The following is a 19991-nucleotide window of genomic DNA, read 5'->3' on the forward strand; positions in this document are numbered from 1 at the left end:
TCCTCACGTGTGTCAATCAGATGAAACGTGCCATAGTCCGCTGTGCATTGATTTCCAGTACGTTTCATTATGAATCCGTCGTGTTTCTGTTTGATTTGCAGGAGCTAACGTTTCATGAAAGAGATTAAGTTCTCGTAAAAGTCTTCGAAGGCCATTTACGTGATACCGAGGATGAAATGGAAGGGGAAAAAATGGTTTGCCATCCGTTTCTTTGAGCTGTGTCGACCTTATTGTCTCCAGGAAAAGGTCTTCACCTCCTCCAGAGCTCATGAGAGTTCCCCTGGAAGTTTAATCATCCTCTGCTCTCTCTCTCTCTTTTTCTCTCCTCCTGTCGTTCTCTCTTATTTCTCTTGATTAGTTTTGTCGGCTCTTTTTTCCTGAAGGTACCTTTCAGTGTTAATTTTCTCTTGTGGCCCATTAGACAGAGTTGAACGTTGAAAACATTTAGTTTCTGGCAACGAAGCCCTCTCCTCTTTCTTTTCTACGCTTTCTCTATTTCTTCTTCTCTTATTTTCTAACCTTTTTCTTTTTAAATTTGTGTTTTTGCGTAGGTTCGACTACCAGGAGCTGCTCCATAACTCCAGCTTCTGCCTGGTGCCTCGGGGCCGGCGTCTGGGATCCTTTCGCTTCCTGGAGGCCTTGCAGGTACAGTAGCTTTCTGCTTGTATGGAGGATTTCATTGTGTTTTCTCCAGGTGTTTTTGAGAATAGGTTAACTATACAAATTTTTCAACATAATGGGCGTCGGTGAAAGAAATACTTCATTCAAAGTACAGGAATCCTGGAATACACCTGCACATCACGACAGTAAAGGTAGTTGAATCACTAAAGGTCAGCAAAGACATGACTCTTGAGGGAATCTCTGCAAGAAACCTCCTCCTTGTTAGTAGATGGGACATGGACCAAACCAAAAAGTCCACATTAAATATGTTTTACTTAAAGATGGTTTCTGTCGATCTAGGTAGTTCTCAGTTTGGTTTTAATTAGTTATTTCGGTGAAACGTCTTGATCGAAACTCGACCTCGTGTATCAGCGGGATGTGACACCTCAGCTCCGCACCACGATGGCGACGACACAGACTCGTCTCCAAATGACGTCCACAGTGTGACATGAAGGTGCAGGATGAACCGAATGATTAGACGAGCTTTCCACTTGTTTTCCACTTGTAAAACTTCCAGTGAGGATATTGTCGGGATCCTTGTCGCCGGCTGTAGCTTCACTGTTGTGCTCGTGATTACTGCTAAAGGCTTATCAGACCTCCTGCGGAGCTCCAGCTGGGCGCTACAAGGAATCCACCAGTTCCTCTGTGTCGTCTCACCAGCAGCTGATCTTATTACTATTGACAATCTGTCATCTCTCCGCTCCAGAAAAGGCCCGTTTCTGCAGATTCACCACAGGGAGGAGGAACGTTGCTGCACGTCTTCAGACCACAGATGTGTTCAGCTTCCATTAGCACCTCGTTTCCACGTGTCTCTCCGTTGACTTGACATTAAGTGTCTCACTCTCTCGCCCTGCACCTGCCTGCGGCTGCTGTTCTTCTTCTTCTTGTTACTCCTTCACTTTCTTAATACATATTCAATCCAAGACAGACTGAAAGAATAAATTGGTTCTACACGAGTCCAGGTCTCATCCGGAGTATTTGCGAGAAGTATTTATACACGTGTCTTCCCACAGTACTGGAATAATTAAATAGTTTTGAAACGTAGAATCAAATTGAGCCACAAGCCGAGAAAATGTTTTTCATTAAAGAAACAAAGAAGACAGAAACTCTGCCAACTTCTCTACATCCAAATAATAATCACTCTTTTTAAAAGTAACGTCTCTGTATTGGCTGAACTTTCTGGGGACATAAAAACTTTCATATTAAATCTGTAGCAACTATTTTAATTGCTTTTTCAGGAAATCCTACCTGTTTTCCAAATGTACGAAAAAAGGAAAAAAGTTTTCCATGCAAAGGTCTAGAAATCATCAAAATTCCGAGGAGAGGAGAGAAAAACAAAGAGAGGGATAGAGGACGGAGGCAGGAATAAAGAAAAGAGAGAAAGTCATCTCACAAAGCCGGACTAATCAAAGCAGAGAGAATTTGCTTAGACAGGTCACTGATCAGGCACTCGGCATTTTGTGAATCTCCTCTAATCTCTCGGCTTCACTTGATTGAGAATCCGGTCGAACTTGAACTTTAAATGAAAATACCAGACGTATTGAGTTTGTCTGTTTTTCATTCTGCAGCTGCTTCACACCGCATGTTGGAGTCATAGAATGTTTTATATCAATGTGGAGCCATAACCCCCCGTGACATCCTGGACTCTGACGCACATCTGGACTGTGAAGAAAATAAGTAACATTCATAAGCAGAATAAAACGTTCATAGTTTACCATTCACTATATAGTTTGCACCAGCAGACATAAGAACATTTTAGTGTTTAGTGGTTTATTTCTAAATATCTATGGCAGCTTTAAAATGTACATGTTATTAAGTCGTTCATAATGAATGTGAAGATATTTTTGGAAATACTTACTCACTTGTGTTTGAATGTTTGGTAAGAATAACTTAGCTATAATCTTACATAATCATATATCATTTTAAACAATAACAAATGAGGTGTTGTGCTGGCACATTAATAAAATCTATATATAACTCTCACTGTTCACTGGTGTAAGCTTTTACAATACTTTTTATTAGATTTTAATTTATCTTTGTGTCATCCACTCAATGCACAACCTTCATTGGTTTTCCATAAAACCTTTGTTTTAAACAGGAAATGGTTATTGAGTTAATCTAAATTAATGTTAAATTAATAACAGATTTTTAAATTGAGAATTTAATAAAACAAACCACAGGTTTTTAGATGAGACATTAAATATGTGAAGTGAAGGAATTTTTAATCCCAAACGATGAACAGTTTAAAGATCTTCACCATAAAATGAGTTTACAGCACAGTGAGAAAAACAGATCCTGATGATTTAAACTATATGAATGAATCCTCTGAATATCGATGCATTCGGGGGGAATAAATAAAAACACACCGTTGTTTGCTCCTTGAGTTTTTTTGCCATTTGCTTCTGAAAAAACCTGGAACACGTTGAAAGTGTCTCACAGACGGAAAATATCCAACAGGACAAATCCGTCAGTGAAGGAAGAAAAAAACTTCTTTTATTGAGACGTCCTTCAATATGCAACAATATTTACTGACTTATCATCATTAATCAGTGGATTCAGGGGATTCATGTGAGTTGTACGTTGACAATTGGCTCCAACTCCTACAAACAGGCTGTTGTATAAACACGTATTCAACTCCGGTTCCCAAAAAGAAGGATTTCCTGTCACACTGATGCTTCCTTCTCTCCTTTCCTTCTCTCCTCTCCTTGTCTCCCTCGGCTCAGGCGGCCTGTATCCCGGTCATCCTGAGTAACGGCTGGGAGCTGCCCTTCTCCGAAGTGATCGACTGGAGGAAAGCCGCCGTCCTCGGAGACGAGAGGCTGCTCCTACAGGTAAACGGGAAAATGACCTGGGATTGATATGAACTGTCCCATCATCACAGAGTCACAGCAGGTGGAGTCAAACCTTCCTCACACTCTACTGCATAAAGCATCAACAGATAAGAGTGAGCCCTTCCAGCAGGAGGCTAATTCAGTGACTGTAACCGTTTGATTGGTTGATTGATTGATTGATTGATTGAATGACCCAGACTCAGATTGTCCCTTTTAAAAGTGTTTAATTGAGCCTCTGCCTGATCAAGACACAATTTCTAAGAGATTAATTCTTGTAAACTCTTTTGCTTGACTTTCTTTACACTATAAATACACTAAACAACTGACTCACATTGTCAGTGGAGCTGCACCACATTTCTGGAAGCTCTGAAGAATGAGGAGCAGAAGAGGTTCGGTAAAAACCTCAACTATATTTATATATGAATGTTTTCTGAGAAACTGGGCCAAACCCTCGTCATAAGTGGGACCTGTCAGCGTGTCACCGGAGCCGAGGGGAGCGGGGGAATTTAATTGCAGTAACGCGGCTTTTTATTCAGTTTGTATTCTGACATGACAGCTGTGATATTCAGAGTCACTCACACCTCCGACGAGAAGTATTTTTATCTGAGACGGATTATTTCTAAAACTGGATCACCTTCTGTTGCCTTTAATTACGCCAGCGGACCGAGCTGGTGATATTTACCTCCTCTAATTACTCTGTGTTATCGTGCAGGCACCTGCGTGACCTATGACTCCACCTGGACGTGTGTGTGCAGGGTCTGTGCCCGTCTTTAATTAACGTGTGCCTGGTTCCTCATCAGGCTTCAATCAGCACCTCGCACATGATGATAATTAGTGTTTTCTCTGTAAATCTCACAACAACACAATAAAAACTTTGCTTTCCGATCTAATAAAGCAGCGTCTTTCCTAATTACACATCACTGAGACGCACTAATGTCGTCTGAGCTTTGGTTAAGTGCATCTAAAAGCGTGTTAATTGGCTGTAATACGTGTGAAGCAAGTGTCGTGTGTGTTGACAGTAGGAATTCTGAGGTTGAGCAAAATAAGGATCTTTCCGTTAATTTGTTTTGATGCAGACGTGTGAAGAATTAATAAAAGAAAATTTCAGGGATAAAAACATGAAAGCTTTCTGGATTAAACCTGACATTTATAAAATCAAACACACTTTATGGTGTTTGTGCAACACACTCTGTGGCCTGTGTCTGAACACACACGCGGCACAATGTGAACCCACCAATCTGCTGCTGAAGACGGTTTTGTGTCTTCAGTCTTTTCCAGGATTGTTTCATCTCGTCCCTTAACACCACTTGTAGCGTAACAGGAAACAACGTGGGGGAAGCACGGACACGAAGGATTGAATCAGGGAAGTGAAGTTGTCTTTCGTGTGGTTTCTCCAATTCCTCCCTGTTCTGTTGTTGGGAAACTAAACGTGAAACAAATCTCAGAACAAAGTTAGAGCAGAAAATCTAGAGCCAGTTTTACCACTAGGGGGCACCACGTAAAAACATCGCTACAGTTCCCAGATCATTAGAAACACGATTCCACTTTTCTGATTGTTTTCTACCTGTTCTCCTACTTTATGTTCTCGTCTCTTCCTCTAAACATCACAACATTGTCGTTGTCCCCGGACGCGACGGCAGCAGATGGCGACGATCTCACGTCTCTTCTTCAGAAAGTGCAGATGTTCCCGTTCGTCTCCTGCTGTGCTGAGACACCGGGAGCAGGGACGAGTGTCAGAGTAGACTCATTCCAACTCGGGTTTTATTGCACTGTCACACAAACACCTGGGGAAAAAAGCCATTAAAAGCCATCTTAAAGAAACGATTCAGTCATTTGATGGAATTGACGGCGTCTGCATCGTACAATGAAATAACCAAGATGGACGTGTTTCTGGTTGGTAAACAGATTCTTGGTTCTTTCCCTCTTTGTCTCTGGTTTCTCTCGGTGACGCAGACTCACACATGCAGAGACTCGGTGTTCGGCTCCGAACGCCCGCTGAGAGACTTGAATCTCATTACTTTCAATTACATCACCGGGAACTGCAATACCTGGCTGTTCAATATGGAGAGTTTCTATTCGGCCCTGTGGAGAGAAGACACACACACAGACACACACAGACACACACAGACACAGACACGCACCCTGCTGAGAAACATAAACACTATTAGAGTCAATGGAGGGGAAGAGAATGAGCTGATTTAATTGGTGTTGTTTATATTCCACCTCAGAGAGCCGAAGCATTAAAGTCGCTGACGTCAGCCGCTGCACAACAAACCTGCTTCACGCTTTTTATTTGCTGTTTTCACAAAACTGTCAAATTACCTTGTTTGTTTGTGAAAATTGAATTTTACAATTGAATTTTACAATTATTACACCAAATAGAACCAGGCTTTTTTTTTTGTATCCTTAAATTGGTGCATATTCAGTGTTTTCTTTTGACCATCTTTTGGTCTGGTAATTTAAAAAATGAAAATATCAATCATCAGATGTGAGGATTTAAACATTGTTAAATTAGTCAAATGCAGAAATTTGAGTTTTAGATATTTTATAGACTAATAGATGAATTAATAAAAACACAGCTCCGCTCCACAGCAGTGATTTCCAGTCCCGGTGGATTCTTCTTTACTCAGATTGTCAAGCAGCTCAGAGAAACTCAGAGAAAAAGTATGAATTAGAGATTATCTTTATTCCTAATACATATCTGAGGTTAGAATGAAAATATGGACACAAATAAAAATAAAAGAAGCTGATGTTTATCGTTAAAAAACTCCAGGCGACACCAGGCTGCATCAACAAACTGTGAACTGTTATTCCTGAACACCTCGACATCTGCTGCTGATGGGGGGGGGCTGTTAAGAGAGCGAGGGTGAAACTGATCGTTAAAGTTAAGGATGTCAGAGTAAACACAAAACTTAACAAAACCCATGAGAAAGGAAAACTTAAGGGCTCAGTCAAACATACGCAAAAGTGTCCGTGGTGCCTCCAGTTTATTTCCAAACTTTGGACGAATTAAATATTCGCTTCCTGAGGCGAAGCAAGTTGCTGCGTGAACTTTAACCCCGAGATATTCGCTTTGCTATTTGCATATTTTTTCCCACATATGCAGAGAAATGAATGTTAAAAATGTGTGAAATTGGCGAATAACCTCCGATCTGGCAACGTTAAAGAAAGTGATGATTAATTCCCAGATTCCCTTCAAAACTTTACGGGTTATTTTATGGCCCATTCCACATCCCTTCATCAAGTTTTCTGTAAATGCGTCGAGAGGTTTTTGTGTAATCCTGCTGACGAACAAAAATTTGGTACAATATTTTAATTTTAGATAACACCCAGTTAAAAAACTGATCGGGCTGTGGGAGCATGTCCCATAAAACCCTTTTGGAATCCACCACTCGAAGACATTCATGGATGTTAACCTGTTATAAACCTTTCTTCTAGCCACTCAATAGAATCCAGCATGAGGAGTGAAGTGAATGTTAAAGACGGACGGCGGCTGCTTCAGTTTGTGCTCATAAGCTCGTCGATGGACAGAGTGAGATGTGGGAGTGAAGGAGTCTTGAAGGGGGGGGGGAAGAATCTCCTCTAATCTTTTCTGCATGTCCACAGAATTACCTCTGCCTCCTCCACCTGACACACACACACACACACACACACACACTCTCATCCTCACACTCAACATTGTTTAAAATCTAACTTAATCTATCACACTGTCATTTCCTCGTCCTCTCTCTCTCTCTCTCTCTCTCTCTCTCTCTCTCTCTCTCTCTCTCTCTCTCTCTCTCTCTCTCTCTCTCTCCCTTCTTCCTCCAGGTTCCCTCCATCACTCGGTCCGTGGGCCGTGACAGGATCCTGGCTCTCCGTCAGCAGACCCAGTTCCTCTGGGACGCCTACTTCTCCTCCGTAGCTAAAATCGTCTCAACCACTCTGGAGGTGAGCCTGCAAAAGGAAAAGAAAAAAGGTCTTAATGGGATTTTTTGGGATTTAGTTTTGTCAGGAGAGTTTCATTTAATCAACCAGATCTCTTGTTCTGTACTGTACACGGCCGCAGGCCCTGCTTCACCTCCCAGAGAGAAACTTTCACAAGAAATCGTGCTCCAGTTGTTGGTTATATACTTTTTGACCTTTCTGAATCGAGTGCGTCTCGTCCTTTTCCAGCGATGTTCTGTTTTGTTTTTATAAATTTATACAACAACTCCTGACACCAGCCACTGAGCTGAGCTTCACTGAAGTAAGTGGAGCCTCAAGGACGCCTCAAAATTGTGTTCTTGCTTTTTACAAAAGTGCATTTTTCAGTCTCAGTCAGCACATAAGTTATAGATGTAGACGCTAAACATTGTGAGAATGGGTTTAAAATGTAACCTCCTAGTTCCCTATATGATCTATTGTCTCACCAGCACCCAGAAAATAAATCCCAAAAAGTTGCAAATAAATATAACCAGGAAATGAAATGTAAATGTCCACAGTCTGAAAGTCAGATTGAGGATGATGGGATGAGGTCAACAGGTTTTCACTCCACACGCCCATGAAAATACAACACAACTCTAAGTATTATGAATATAAATAAACCTGGTACAGTTGTCGTCTCATATTCGACTCCACGAAGCTGCGAGGCTCCGATCTGAAGCTGCTCGCTGTGATTAGCACAAACAGGGTCATGTTTTATTAGATTAGATAGAAACCATGCAGTAAAAACTAAATCCACAAACGGGGATGATAAAGCAGCATCATTTCTATTATCGATTTCTACTGGAGGGGGGGGGAGCTGAGAAATCTGTCCACACAACAAGGACGTGTTCTCACCTCATATCTATAAAAGGCAGTGGGCCTCACTACTGTGTAATATAATGCACCTTCACACCAGGTCAGCGTTTGAACAGTGAACAAAGCTGCAGGAGAATCCATCAAGTGAAAGTTTGTGTTTCAAGTCAACATTATTATAGATTAATGCAGCTTTAAATTATTGTACTTTGTGTATTTCTTCAGGGAAAAGACGAAGAATAGGAATGTTTTGCTAAATTGAGACACTTTACTAATAACTTACCAGTTCTATCTCATCTTCTAAGATTATGAAATATAACCGATGCCCCTAATAAATACAAGAAAAGAGGAATTGATGCACACAGCGATCTGAAATATGCTTTTTATTATCGCGTACAGTCTGGAACCGTCTTGATTCGTGAACACAATGTGAGTGTGAGAGGAAGTGAAGAAGAAGTGTGAAGGAGGTCGTTGGGTCTGGCAGCCCTCGGGTTAGAGAGGCTGCACAATGTGTGTGTCTGTGTGGGGGTGTGTGTGTGTGTGTGTGCGCCCGCTCTCGGCACTACCAAGCTACAGGTCGGCTCATTAAGTGACCTCAGCGGCTGAAGAGAAGAAAATGGCTCCTCTCATTTGTTGTTGCTTCACTTCCTCGCAGCCTTGATTCAGTCCTCAGGGACGACTCGCTCGCTGCAGCATCTCTGAGCGTAGACACAGACGATGATAATCCTCTTCATCGTCAGCAGCAGCAGCATCCTCCTCATCATCACTAATCATCAGAACAAGTACCATAATCTTGATTATTATACAAACATTGCGTCTACAACAAATACTGAAATCATCATCACCCAAGTCTTGACTTCAGGCCTGTTTATCTGGGATTATAAAGAAACTGTAAACGTGACCTGCAGTATTTTTTTATGATGAAATAACTGTGATTGTATATTTCTCAGTAACGACAATTAAACAGAAACATCCGTCTCAAGGTTGAATATTGTTTTCTAACTCCAGCTTTAAGCTACAAACCAGACAAAGTCAAGCCGTCGCAGCAGAACTCCGGAGCGTATTGGGAAAAGGATTCGTTATACATGAAGGTGTTATACTTTTAAAACTAAAGCAACGTGACTCATAGAGAATATTAACGGACTAATCCCTCGAAAATCCTGATAACGTTATTTATTGTCACCTTCAAGTTCAGGTTAAACAAACATTTCTCCGACCGCAGCATTTTCTTTCCCTGAAGCGGCTGCACAAGCGGCACCGGGGTGACTCCGCCAAATGCCCGGTGCCGGCGGGGTATGAAATTAGACAGAAGCCCACTGACGGCCGTATGCAGCCGGGCCAGATGTGCCAAACACCCAGAGCCAGCACGCCACCGGGCTAAACGGGGGAAATGAGGCGTTGTTGATAACTGTGGTGTCCCCACATCCTGCGAGCGTGACAGTTGGTGTCAGGAGGTGTGTGGGTGGGTCTTTGTGTGTCTGTGCTCGTGTGTGCACGTATGTTTGTGTACATTTTTATTCTCAGTTTTTACGTTTGCTTAAATGCAAAGGAAGTTGAATTGTTGATAATGTCTTTGTTCTTCTGTTGCAATAGAAATCAATAAATTTGAAAAAACGTGAATTAAAGATTAAAAGTACATTTAATTTCCCCATTTTCTATGTTGTTCTTCTTTCCTTATAATCAGTGTTGGCAGATTAAAAACAATAATGCAAGCGACAAACCTTGAAACACTCATATTCACACTCTGGTGCACATGCTTATCTACCTGCTGACTGTTTTTACAGCTTGAAAACACGTCTGTATCACCGAGTAAATAAAGCTGTCGCACCTTTGGAAAGTCTGCTGGGGTTAATCAGACCGAAACCTGAAACCAGTGCTGGAACTGGGGACACGTGCAGAGAACAGGAAATAAATCTGAGCAAAAGAAATGAACGAAACTGAAGTGATGTTTGTGAACTTTCCCCTTCACTCAGTCAGGGACCTACGTGTTCATCCCAACACACAGATGGTGTCAGGCACCTTCCATCCCTTAAAACGCAGTTTGTGTATTTGTGTCGCTCTGAAATCATTGTGTATTCAAACCATGACACAAAAAATACATGTACGAAGACAAATTGTGGGTAAAAATGACTTTAAAATCCATCTCTGTTGTTTGTCTGTTTTCTTGCTTTTGGCCCTTGTGTTTTGACTTTTTGTCTTTTCCTTATCTCACTCTCGTCCAGATCATCCAGGACCGCGTGGTCTCCCACGTGTCTAGAAACCAGTTGCTGTGGAATTCCCTCCCTGGTGGTCTCTATGCACTGCCCCAGTACTCAACAGACCCTGCCCAGTTCCCTTTTTACTATGCCATCCTGGGTGAGTACTGAAATGAAGACATGACGAGTTTGGCCACACTTTTGTTTTGTTCTAGAAGAAACATTTATTAAAACATAGATGTAAAAACCAGACAAATTTAACTGTACATGTTTTTGGTTGCTTCTCTCAGAGTTTGTTGTAGTTCAGTCTGATGTGTCCTACTTATCCACATGTTCAGCGGTTGGAGCTGCACCAGTGGAAGCAATTTAACCCTTAGCACCAGATTGACACAGTTGCAAAGACTCACTGGGATTTGAATGCACTGACATGATGCACATATTTTTAGATTCATTACGATTTACACTTGCTCTTATTACCATCGGGAGTTAACATCCATAGACATACAGTCAGAGTGTTTCATCAGGAAGGGCAGCCGGCGTGAAGCCAAATCAAATGTGTGGACGGGGATCTGCAGCTGAAAGAAGGAGACTGACGGTGCTGAGGTTTAATTTTTCTCAGATTTGGTTCCAGGGCATCGGGTCAGACTTTGACAAAAAAGAGGAAGAAAGGAAAGAAAAGAAATGGCGTCAGGTTTGAGGTGTCAGTCCACAAATTCCTCCCGTTTTCTCCTCATCTTTCGTTCCTGTCGTGTTGATTCACTGCTCTTGCCAGAGTCGATCAATATATGATGCCTTTCTCCTTATTTATGTTAATGTAGGTGACACTTGATATGCGGTATGAATGGTGATGGAGCAAACAGAAAACCGCAGGCAGGGAGTCAAGGGAAAGTGGCCTGGAGTGTGTATATCTGTACGTGCGGGTGTGTAGATGAATGCATACCGACCAGAGTGATTCTCAGCAGATTGAGGCTGTAAATCAGATCAATGTTTGTCCTTCTCGGAGGGATTGTGGACTCAGGTGTCAGGAGAAACTGCTGCTGCCACCTGCAGAGCTGCTCTCAGGGAATAAGTTGTTGTCTGTGCTGTGGGTCCGACGGTCTCACTCTGCTTCCTTCACATAACTTCAGATGGCAAAGCAACTTCAGCCTGGAAGCGTGAAAAAAATATAAAAGTTTGACCGACCGCGCCGACATCGTGGCCTCAGGAGCTGAAGGAAAACCCAGATCTGAGTTTTACTTCAGTTTGTAAAAAGTTGTACAGTTGAACTGTGGAGAAAGTGAATAAAATGAGAAGAATCATTTATTATATACATGTTTTCTGCCAAAACCCAGTAAAAAGAATTAGACATTAAGTTTTAGGTTTGTTCATTGGTCCGTCCCATTCTGAACATGACATCTCAAGAACACCTCGAGGGAATGTTCTTCACATTTGGTGCAGATGTTCATTTGGATTCAGGAATGAACTGATTCGATTTTAGTGGTCAAAGGTCACAGTGACCTCACAAAACACATTTTCCCTTGGTGATTGTGTTGTCTTGAGAATGTCTCCTTTGAAATCTGGCACAAATAGAATTAGAAAAGATTAATTCTGGTTCGATAAAATCTGAATTTATTTATATTATTTAAAAACATTTGAAAAGGACGAGGTGACCGTACCATCAGTCGGAGTCTGTGAAGTAAATTCAGTTTTATTTCAGACGTTAAAGCGTCTCTGTCTCTCTCCGTGGTCCTGAAACACTCGGCTTGTTTATCTCTCTGTTTGTGGTGCTGAAGAATTCCAACCAGTGTGTCTCTCTCCATGGTGCTGAAACATCTGACACATTCCAACTCCCTCCACCTCCGTTTGTATCAGCTGAGATAAACGGACATAATGCAACACATGACGACCGCATACTGATAAGTTTATATCCACTGCTGCATTTTTAAAGACTTCATCAGGAGGAATATGACAAACCTGAATCCTTTAGAATATCTTTATGCCTCTTGAGCAATGAAAACTCCCTAAAATGTGTCAATACAACGACAGTGAAGGCAACTCATCAAGAATCACGGTGGCACAGCCTTTTCCAAGAGAGCGCGGTGGAAACAGAAGGCCGGAGCTTATCCCTGTGACCCCACAAGGGCAGAGCTCGTGCTTCCATAAATACGCTGAGCCCACCTGAGATGTCTGGTCAGGGGGCCCGGTGTCAGAGAGATGGATCGAGCAACACTAAAGAGCACTCTGGCTCCACTTATCCATGAGGATGCTTATTCCCCTATTCCCATACCCGCCCCAACACTTGGTGGGTGTGGGGATGCTCCTGCAGTCCTGGTTCTGAATATAACGTGTGTGTGTTATTGCAATATCTGCCCTCATTTACTCTATTCTTCTCATAATGTGTTAATCACATTAGTCTCACACTGATTTATATTCACACAAAGCGTTTTCCAGTGAGAGCATCACGTTAATCTGATTAAGATCAGTCTATTAGTGAGCATGTGAATACACGTCTGCTCTTTGTGTCTTTACATTGAAAGCTACAAGGTGAACGCATTCATTTATTATGGAAAAGAAAACGTGTGCAGATATTCCAGCTACCGGAGCCGACGCTCCATAATACAGATGCATTTCTTTGGCACAAGCTGCCTCAGGGGGAATCACTTCCTCGGCTCTATTTACTCATTGTACTCACATGCTGGGGATCATTTATCCAAGGTAGTAATTTAAAGTTTGGTTCTGCTTCTCGACTTTTCGTTTTTATCCTGTTTGCTTCATTTGTTCTTCTCGGGTAAAAAAAAATGCAAAAAATAAAAGTAACTAACAGGAGCTGGTTTGTTTGCGAGTTGCCGGAAAATGGAATTACTCATTAGGAGGTTTCTAAATCAGCACAGTTCAGCGTTCACTAAAAGAGACACTCGGAGGAAAGTGTTCACTCTTGTATTAGACATGTTTACTCATGTTCAGTCATGTGAAGCGGGAGTGTATAGGCTGTCAGGAAGATGGATGACGGGTGCAGCGCGGAGCACTCGGTGTCCAGTTAACCGTGATGGAGCTTTATGGGGAAGTACATCTGCACAAATCTGTGTTAAAAAACCTAAATACACTTCGGCCATGACAACTGTTTCCTATGTGTGTGTCTGTGTGTGTCTGTGTGTGTCTGTGTGTGTGTGTGTGCAGGTAAGAGCCCGCAGCAGCAGTTCACAGCTGTGATCCACACTGTGACTCCTCTGCAGTCCCAGATCTCCCCTGTGGTGAAGCTCATCATCGCTGTAGCCAAGTCCAAGTTCTGTGCACAGGTGGGAAGCGTTTCCGTACTTTACTGTGACCAGGTGCTTCGTGCAACACAGGAAACTCACACACAGTAGTGTCCACAGTGGTGGATTGTAATGATGTAGTAAACTGTTCCATTATAGACTCTCTGCAAGTTCTTTAACCTCTAAAAGCAAGTTCTTAAGAGTCAATGTGGTGCTTTTACTTCAGTAGGCCTACTTTTTATGAGACAAATGTTTCTGCTTCCTGTCCGTCTTGTGCTTCTGCTTCCTCCATCATCCTCATTCTCACTTGTCCTTCTTCTCTTTTCTTTTCTTTGTCTTTGTGGTGTTAATATTTGAAGAGGACGTGCAGCCCCTCCTCTGATACAAAAGGTTATTAGAGCCACTGTTTGGAAGAAAAATAGATTTCAAGGATAAAATTGATAATAATATGATGAGAAAACAGTTGGAAGTTCAGGGGTGAAAGTCCGACTGTGCTTTTCCATGAGGGAGATTTGTTGGACTCACGTTTAATTGGTGGAACTTTGATATTTGATACAAACACGACAGACTTTTCGCTTCCTCTGACATTTATGTGTCTTCATTCTTCAGCCGAGTGTGTTTGAAGATCAGAAAAACCTTGACAGGCCCGAGTGCTCTACAGAAACTTATTCTTCCTTCCTGTGCTTCTCTCTCCTGCAGATTGTGCTTTTGTGGAACTGTGACAAGCCTTTACCTCCTCGGAACAAGTGGCCCTCCACCAGCGTGCCTCTCACTGTCATTGAAGGGCAGACCAAGGTAAAGTGGCTGTTTGCATCCGTTATTGCTGTAGTTCTGATGGCAGGAATTACAATATCATGGGACGTTGACCATGTAGAAGTCAAAGTACGTCTGTATTTAATTGGTTTCTGTCATTTTGGGTCGTTCTTATCATGTTTGTTTGTCTGTGATGATGTAAAAACAGAGTAAATATCATGATTAAAAGCTGAGACTGACTCGTGATTGGTCGAGCGAGTGTATGAGCCCGACCTCGATACCGTGGCTCCGCTCCACCGTCATCCAGGTTTCTACTGATGGAAAATAGAACTCGCCCCTCACTGTGCTGGAGTGAACCATCGCTGATTAAAAACACACACACTGAGTCCTCTCGTGAAAAACCTTGCAAACAAAGCAGCTGATAAAACATGAGGTTGATACAGACGTGTTGTGGAGAATGTTGTTTCCTGTGGTAAATCAGTTCTAATGGAGGATATTTCCACTTCGGACTGAGGCCTTGTGAGTTCTGATCGTCTATTAGCGTCAAGCCGAGAGTGTGACTTTGTTGGTATTGTTTCGTTCACACACACACACACACACACACACACACACACACACACACACACACACACACACACACACACACACACACACACACACACACACACACACACACACACACACACACACGAAATTGAAACTGTTTCATAAAAGGGAGGAAATAGTCTCATGTTTTTCATTTAACTCGTTTTCACACCGATTTAAATAATTGAGTTTCAATCCTAAAAATACACTCGATCACACATACTGGCATCTCTCTCTCTCTCTCTCCCTCTCTCTCTCTCTCTCTCTCTCTCTCTCTCTCTCTCTCTCTCTCTCTCTCTCTCTCTCTCTCTCTCCCTCTCTCTCTCTCTCTCTCTCTCTCTCTCTCTCTCTCTCTCTCCCTCTCTCTCTCTCTCTCTCTCTCTCTCTCTCTCTCCCTCTCTCCCCCTCTCATCCGGATCCTTTGTCATCTAATTGCCTCTGTTTGTTTTCATGTAAATGTTTCCCCCTTGAAACACAACAACGTTTCCACTGGCGACAATAAACAGCATCTCTGAGGCAACGTGCACACGTGTGTGTATACGTGTGTGTGTATATGTTTGTGTGCATGTGTGCGTCAGGTGCGCGTCAGCACTCAGCAGCGTCTATGGTCGTATAATTAGTCATGTGGTGTGTTGTCACGCAGCCCAGACAGATGCTCTTCAGTGTGTTTGTTTAAGTGCTGGCTGTGTTTGTTGCCACTACAATAACACACAGAAAGTTAGTTGTTTGCCTCGATGGAGCAGTAATCTGCTGCTGGTTCTGAGTGGAGACGAGCCACCAGCAGGCCTCGACCTCACTTTGTGTAACTTCTCTTTCCTGAACAGCTGCAAACTTTTCGTTACAACTTCTGCAAAACAGCATTATTTAATTTATCAATATCCAACAAGTCCTCATCCATAAAGAAAAGGAGTTTATCTTTCTGTCCTTGAATTAAAAACCTACTTGATGTAAGTTAGATATATATATTGTGTTCATTTTATCCTTTTTTCCTCATCTGTGCTTTATTCAAACTGATGTGTTTAAACATACAAGGAATGTGAATCCAGTTTCCTGCTAAATAACTGTAAACATATATATTATTACATATATTTTAAATAGGATTTTTCAGAAGGAAGAATCCGGCTCCTTGTTGCTCTTCCCTTCTATAACCGAAATCCTGCTTGCTAAGCGTTTATGACTCAGCCATCAATATTATGAGTAGTGATCCATGGACTCGCCCAGTGGTGTCGACTACATCTCACCTTCATCAATCACCTTTCAGTATTGGATGTCTCGCCCCCAAGCCCCGGAATTTCATATTGATAAATTAATCTTCAGCATTGATCCGGACTCCTTAGCTATGCATTTAAATTATACCAAAGGAGCATAAAAGTGAAGAGTTTAAAGGTCAAGTAGGAGCTGATGTTGAGAGTCTGATTGAACAGAAGGTCGGGGGAGCTGATGTACGGCGGAATTATTGTCCTTTAAAAAAATATCCTTTAGTCTGTTGTTCCGTTTTGTAATCGACTGGACGTCGTCAAACTTTATCCCGTCAGTGTCAGTTAATCGTGCAGACGTGTAGAACACATTTATTTAAGTATATTTTAAAGATCCCAGTGATTTTCAGCCTTTTTTTAATCAAATTAAATGTTTGAGAAGAAGCAGGTAGCTGCCCACGTGATGGCTCTGCAGATACCCTGACTTTCAATTGACTTTTCAAAGCAGAAACATGTGGGTCTATCTAAAGACAGAGCGGGGGTCTCCCCTCGAAGTAGCAGGAGTCATGGCGGATATAAAGAGAGAGGGAATGGGTGGACGGAGAGCGACAAAGATAAGGTTCAGACCATTGAACTGCCACTGATCTCAGTGGGATCTAATCTGGGTCTGGAGGCAGAGAAGCATTGACACCAGCCGGAGGGTGGAGGTGTGTGGAGGTGTGTGGGGGTGAGTGGGGGGTGAGTGGGGGTGAGTGGGGGTGAGTGGGCGTGGGCTGTTACTCACACAGGTGCAGACAAACACAACGAGCTCAGCCAATATGAGGGGTTTCTGCAGCCACTTGCACGGTGGCGGTGGTTTTCTAGAGAAAGATGAGAAGCTGTGACTCCGAACACCGTCCTGACTGAACTAATCATCTTCCTGCTGATTGAAACACGTTTTCTGCGAAGACTTCTCACTTGAAGCAGCAATTCACTGCTCTATCAAATCATTTGAGGAAGTGCGTGAAGTGCGTTAAAATGTATTTTGATGTTACGTTTAATTTCTTGATGAATTTGCACTCAGCCTCCAGCGGCTCATTAAACTGGAGGCTGACACAAACCCTGCTGATATTTGTGTTGTTGCCTCTGAACATATTAATTTGACCCATCGGGTTGTAAATTCAATCCACTTTCTTCCAGATAGTGAATCCAAGTTAAATGTCAGTGCTGTGACAGCGTAGTTAACACAGGGCTCCGTTTACATTACATGAAGTGCTTATTAGAGGGGAGATGTACTGAGGCTAAAGTCCTCTGCAGCCGCCGCAGGTTCGATTCCGGCTTGTGGCTGCGTGTCTTTCCTCTCTCTCTCCCCCTTTTCACAAGTAATGAATGTAACAAGATCTGGATGCTCTGGAATGACCAGCAGGCGACGACTCTGTTGTTTCCCTGTTTTTTCAGATGTTTGTTTGAAACTTTGGCTGAACTCTGCCTCTGTTCAGCCAAGATCTGTCTTTTGTTGCTTTTCCACGAAAACAGTTAAATAATTCACACTTTAATCACAAATCAATATCATCAGCAGCCTCTTTAGGCTAATGGACCAGGCTCTGCTACACTTTCTGCCGGGCGCTGTATTGATAAAGACTCACACAAAACCCATTAAGTCCACTCATTGACTGATTGACACACAGCAGGGGAGTAAATAAATACTTTTTCCTTTCTTCTGTAACAACTCTACAACTTTAAAAATGCTTATTGAAGTAAAAACCTTCTTCGGCTGCTGGAACTGTTTCTAACAGAGAAACGTCAGATTATGATTCTATAACTCGTGCTACATTTAGTGAGTTATAGTTGTGTTGATAAGTTATTGGCAGTTATATAATTTGTCTGTCTCTGTGTCTCTTCCTCTCCAGACGATGAGCAGTCGATTCTTCCCTCACGACGTCATCGTCACGGATGCTGTTCTCAGCCTGGACGAAGACTCGGTCCTCTCAACCAATGAGGTGAGTCACGGTGAGCAGCCACGACTCAAACACCAACTGGAGAACTGAGGCTTTACTCACAAGGTGAGACGACCTCACGTCCGACACCAGAGGCTGCGAAAAGGCCACAATTACAAGTTTAATTAGTATCTAAATAATTCAAATTACTCACAAAACAACTGAAAGTATAGTATAAACTGAAAAGGTCACATTTCTACATCCAAATATTGAGAAGAAAACTTAATTTTATCGTCGTGCACTCAATGATTTTACCTAATTCTAGGGTTTATTATTGTGATGGGTGGTGATGCTCAAATTTCTGTCAGATGTTAAGTGTTTTTATTATTTTCTGACAGTGTTTTTACTTGTTTTTTATTTGTGAAGCACTTCGTAACTTCATTTTGACAGTTGCTGTAGTTTTTATTATAGAAAGTTAGCCCAAGTTGTAAAGTATGATCCAACATTTGGCTGCCTGGCTCATAAACAAGAAACAAGACAGACGTTACTGCTTCATTGTTCATATTTCAAACACATTTGAACATTTTACTTAAATTTGAAAAAAGTACATTGATCCTCATGGAAAATCCCAACGAAATGCACTTTAAACTTTAAACTCTGTCACAGAATGTGGAGTCAAGGGACCTTAAATCTTCTGCAGAACTCCAGCAGGTGAAAACTGTTTTTCTAACCAGCCGCAGCCTGCGATGGTTTATTTCAGCCGGTGGCAAAAGGTGGAGACGTCTTAACACAGTATTGATTCCTGCTGAAATGAGGCAGTCAGTCCACGCAGTCATGAAAACCACTCATTACTAATGAATCGTCTCGTTCTGCTGAACAGTTCAACGGCTGCTGAACTTAAAGAGCTGTGACACAGGCTTTATATTCACAATGCATCAGGTGAATGAAAGCTGGTGTTAATTAAATTAGTGTGTGTGTGGTGTTGGGATCATATTCACTTTATTCAATGTGAAGGAAAGGAGAGGAAAAGGTAAATGGTTTGTATTTATATAGAACTCAAATCGCTTTGAGGGAGATAAAGAAGAGATAAAGCAAAGTGAGTAGAAAGAAAGAAAAGGAGAAATGGAAAATAGGTAGAAGAGTTAGAGAAAAACTCAACATCAGAAGAAGTGGAAGAGATCGGAGAAGGAAAAGCAGGGGATGGAAAAACAAATAAAAATAACATGTTTTAAAGTTGATTAAAAGCCCAAAAAGTATATAAACCAACTCGTTCGTAAGTATTTATAATGCAGGTCGTCCACTATCCAGAAAGTCGGTGGTTCGATCCCTGGCTCCTCCATTCTGGGTGCCTAAGTGTCCTTTAGCAAGACGCTGAATCCGAAATGTCCCCTGATGTCTGTGCTGTAATTTAGATTATGTCACTTACTCGTATTTAAAAGTTCTGCAGAGGAAGTAAATATATTTCTACTTATGGTGTCGTCGAGGGTTTGTTCAAGCAATATTCTGAGCAGTTTTTGGTTTTAAAATAGTCTATATATCGCTGTTAATATTTTAATATCTTTTCTCATAACATCACTTTCACTTATTGTATTTTCTTGCCGTATGAATGACTCCTTATCGTCCCAACCCAGACACTTAAATACTGCAGAATAAAGTCTCAACGCTCTGTTCCCTGTGTATTTAAACGGCGCCGCTCGTCTGTGACTCTAAGTTCCAGCTCCTGCTTCTGAAGTCAGAACGAGCAGCCGCCTCGTTCCTCCACAGATTCCCGGCGAGTAAAACACATGATCCATAATGGATCGTGGGGCCCAATGAGCCCAAGAGATCCAATATATCCTTAAACTCTGAGATGTTTTATTGATCG

The 19991-nt window shown here is 42.1% G+C and overlaps 1 protein-coding gene across 1 annotated transcript in view; it reads left to right on the top strand.

The window, feature by feature from the left end:
• The window catches only part of LOC118099670 (exostosin-1), a 149141-nt gene that overhangs the window by 119452 nt on the left and 9698 nt on the right, over positions 1 to 19991 (top strand). Inside the window, exons 4-10 of the mRNA XM_035144375.2 lie at positions 552 to 645; positions 3384 to 3491; positions 7302 to 7421; positions 10472 to 10604; positions 13601 to 13719; positions 14377 to 14472; positions 18101 to 18190. Coding sequence (XP_035000266.1) covers positions 552 to 645; positions 3384 to 3491; positions 7302 to 7421; positions 10472 to 10604; positions 13601 to 13719; positions 14377 to 14472; positions 18101 to 18190 — 760 coding nt within the window. The remainder of the gene's footprint in view (positions 1 to 551; positions 646 to 3383; positions 3492 to 7301; positions 7422 to 10471; positions 10605 to 13600; positions 13720 to 14376; positions 14473 to 18100; positions 18191 to 19991) is intronic.

This window comes from Hippoglossus stenolepis, chromosome 20 (genome assembly GCF_022539355.2).
Source record: "Hippoglossus stenolepis isolate QCI-W04-F060 chromosome 20, HSTE1.2, whole genome shotgun sequence".
NCBI lineage: Eukaryota > Metazoa > Chordata > Actinopteri > Pleuronectiformes > Pleuronectidae > Hippoglossus > Hippoglossus stenolepis.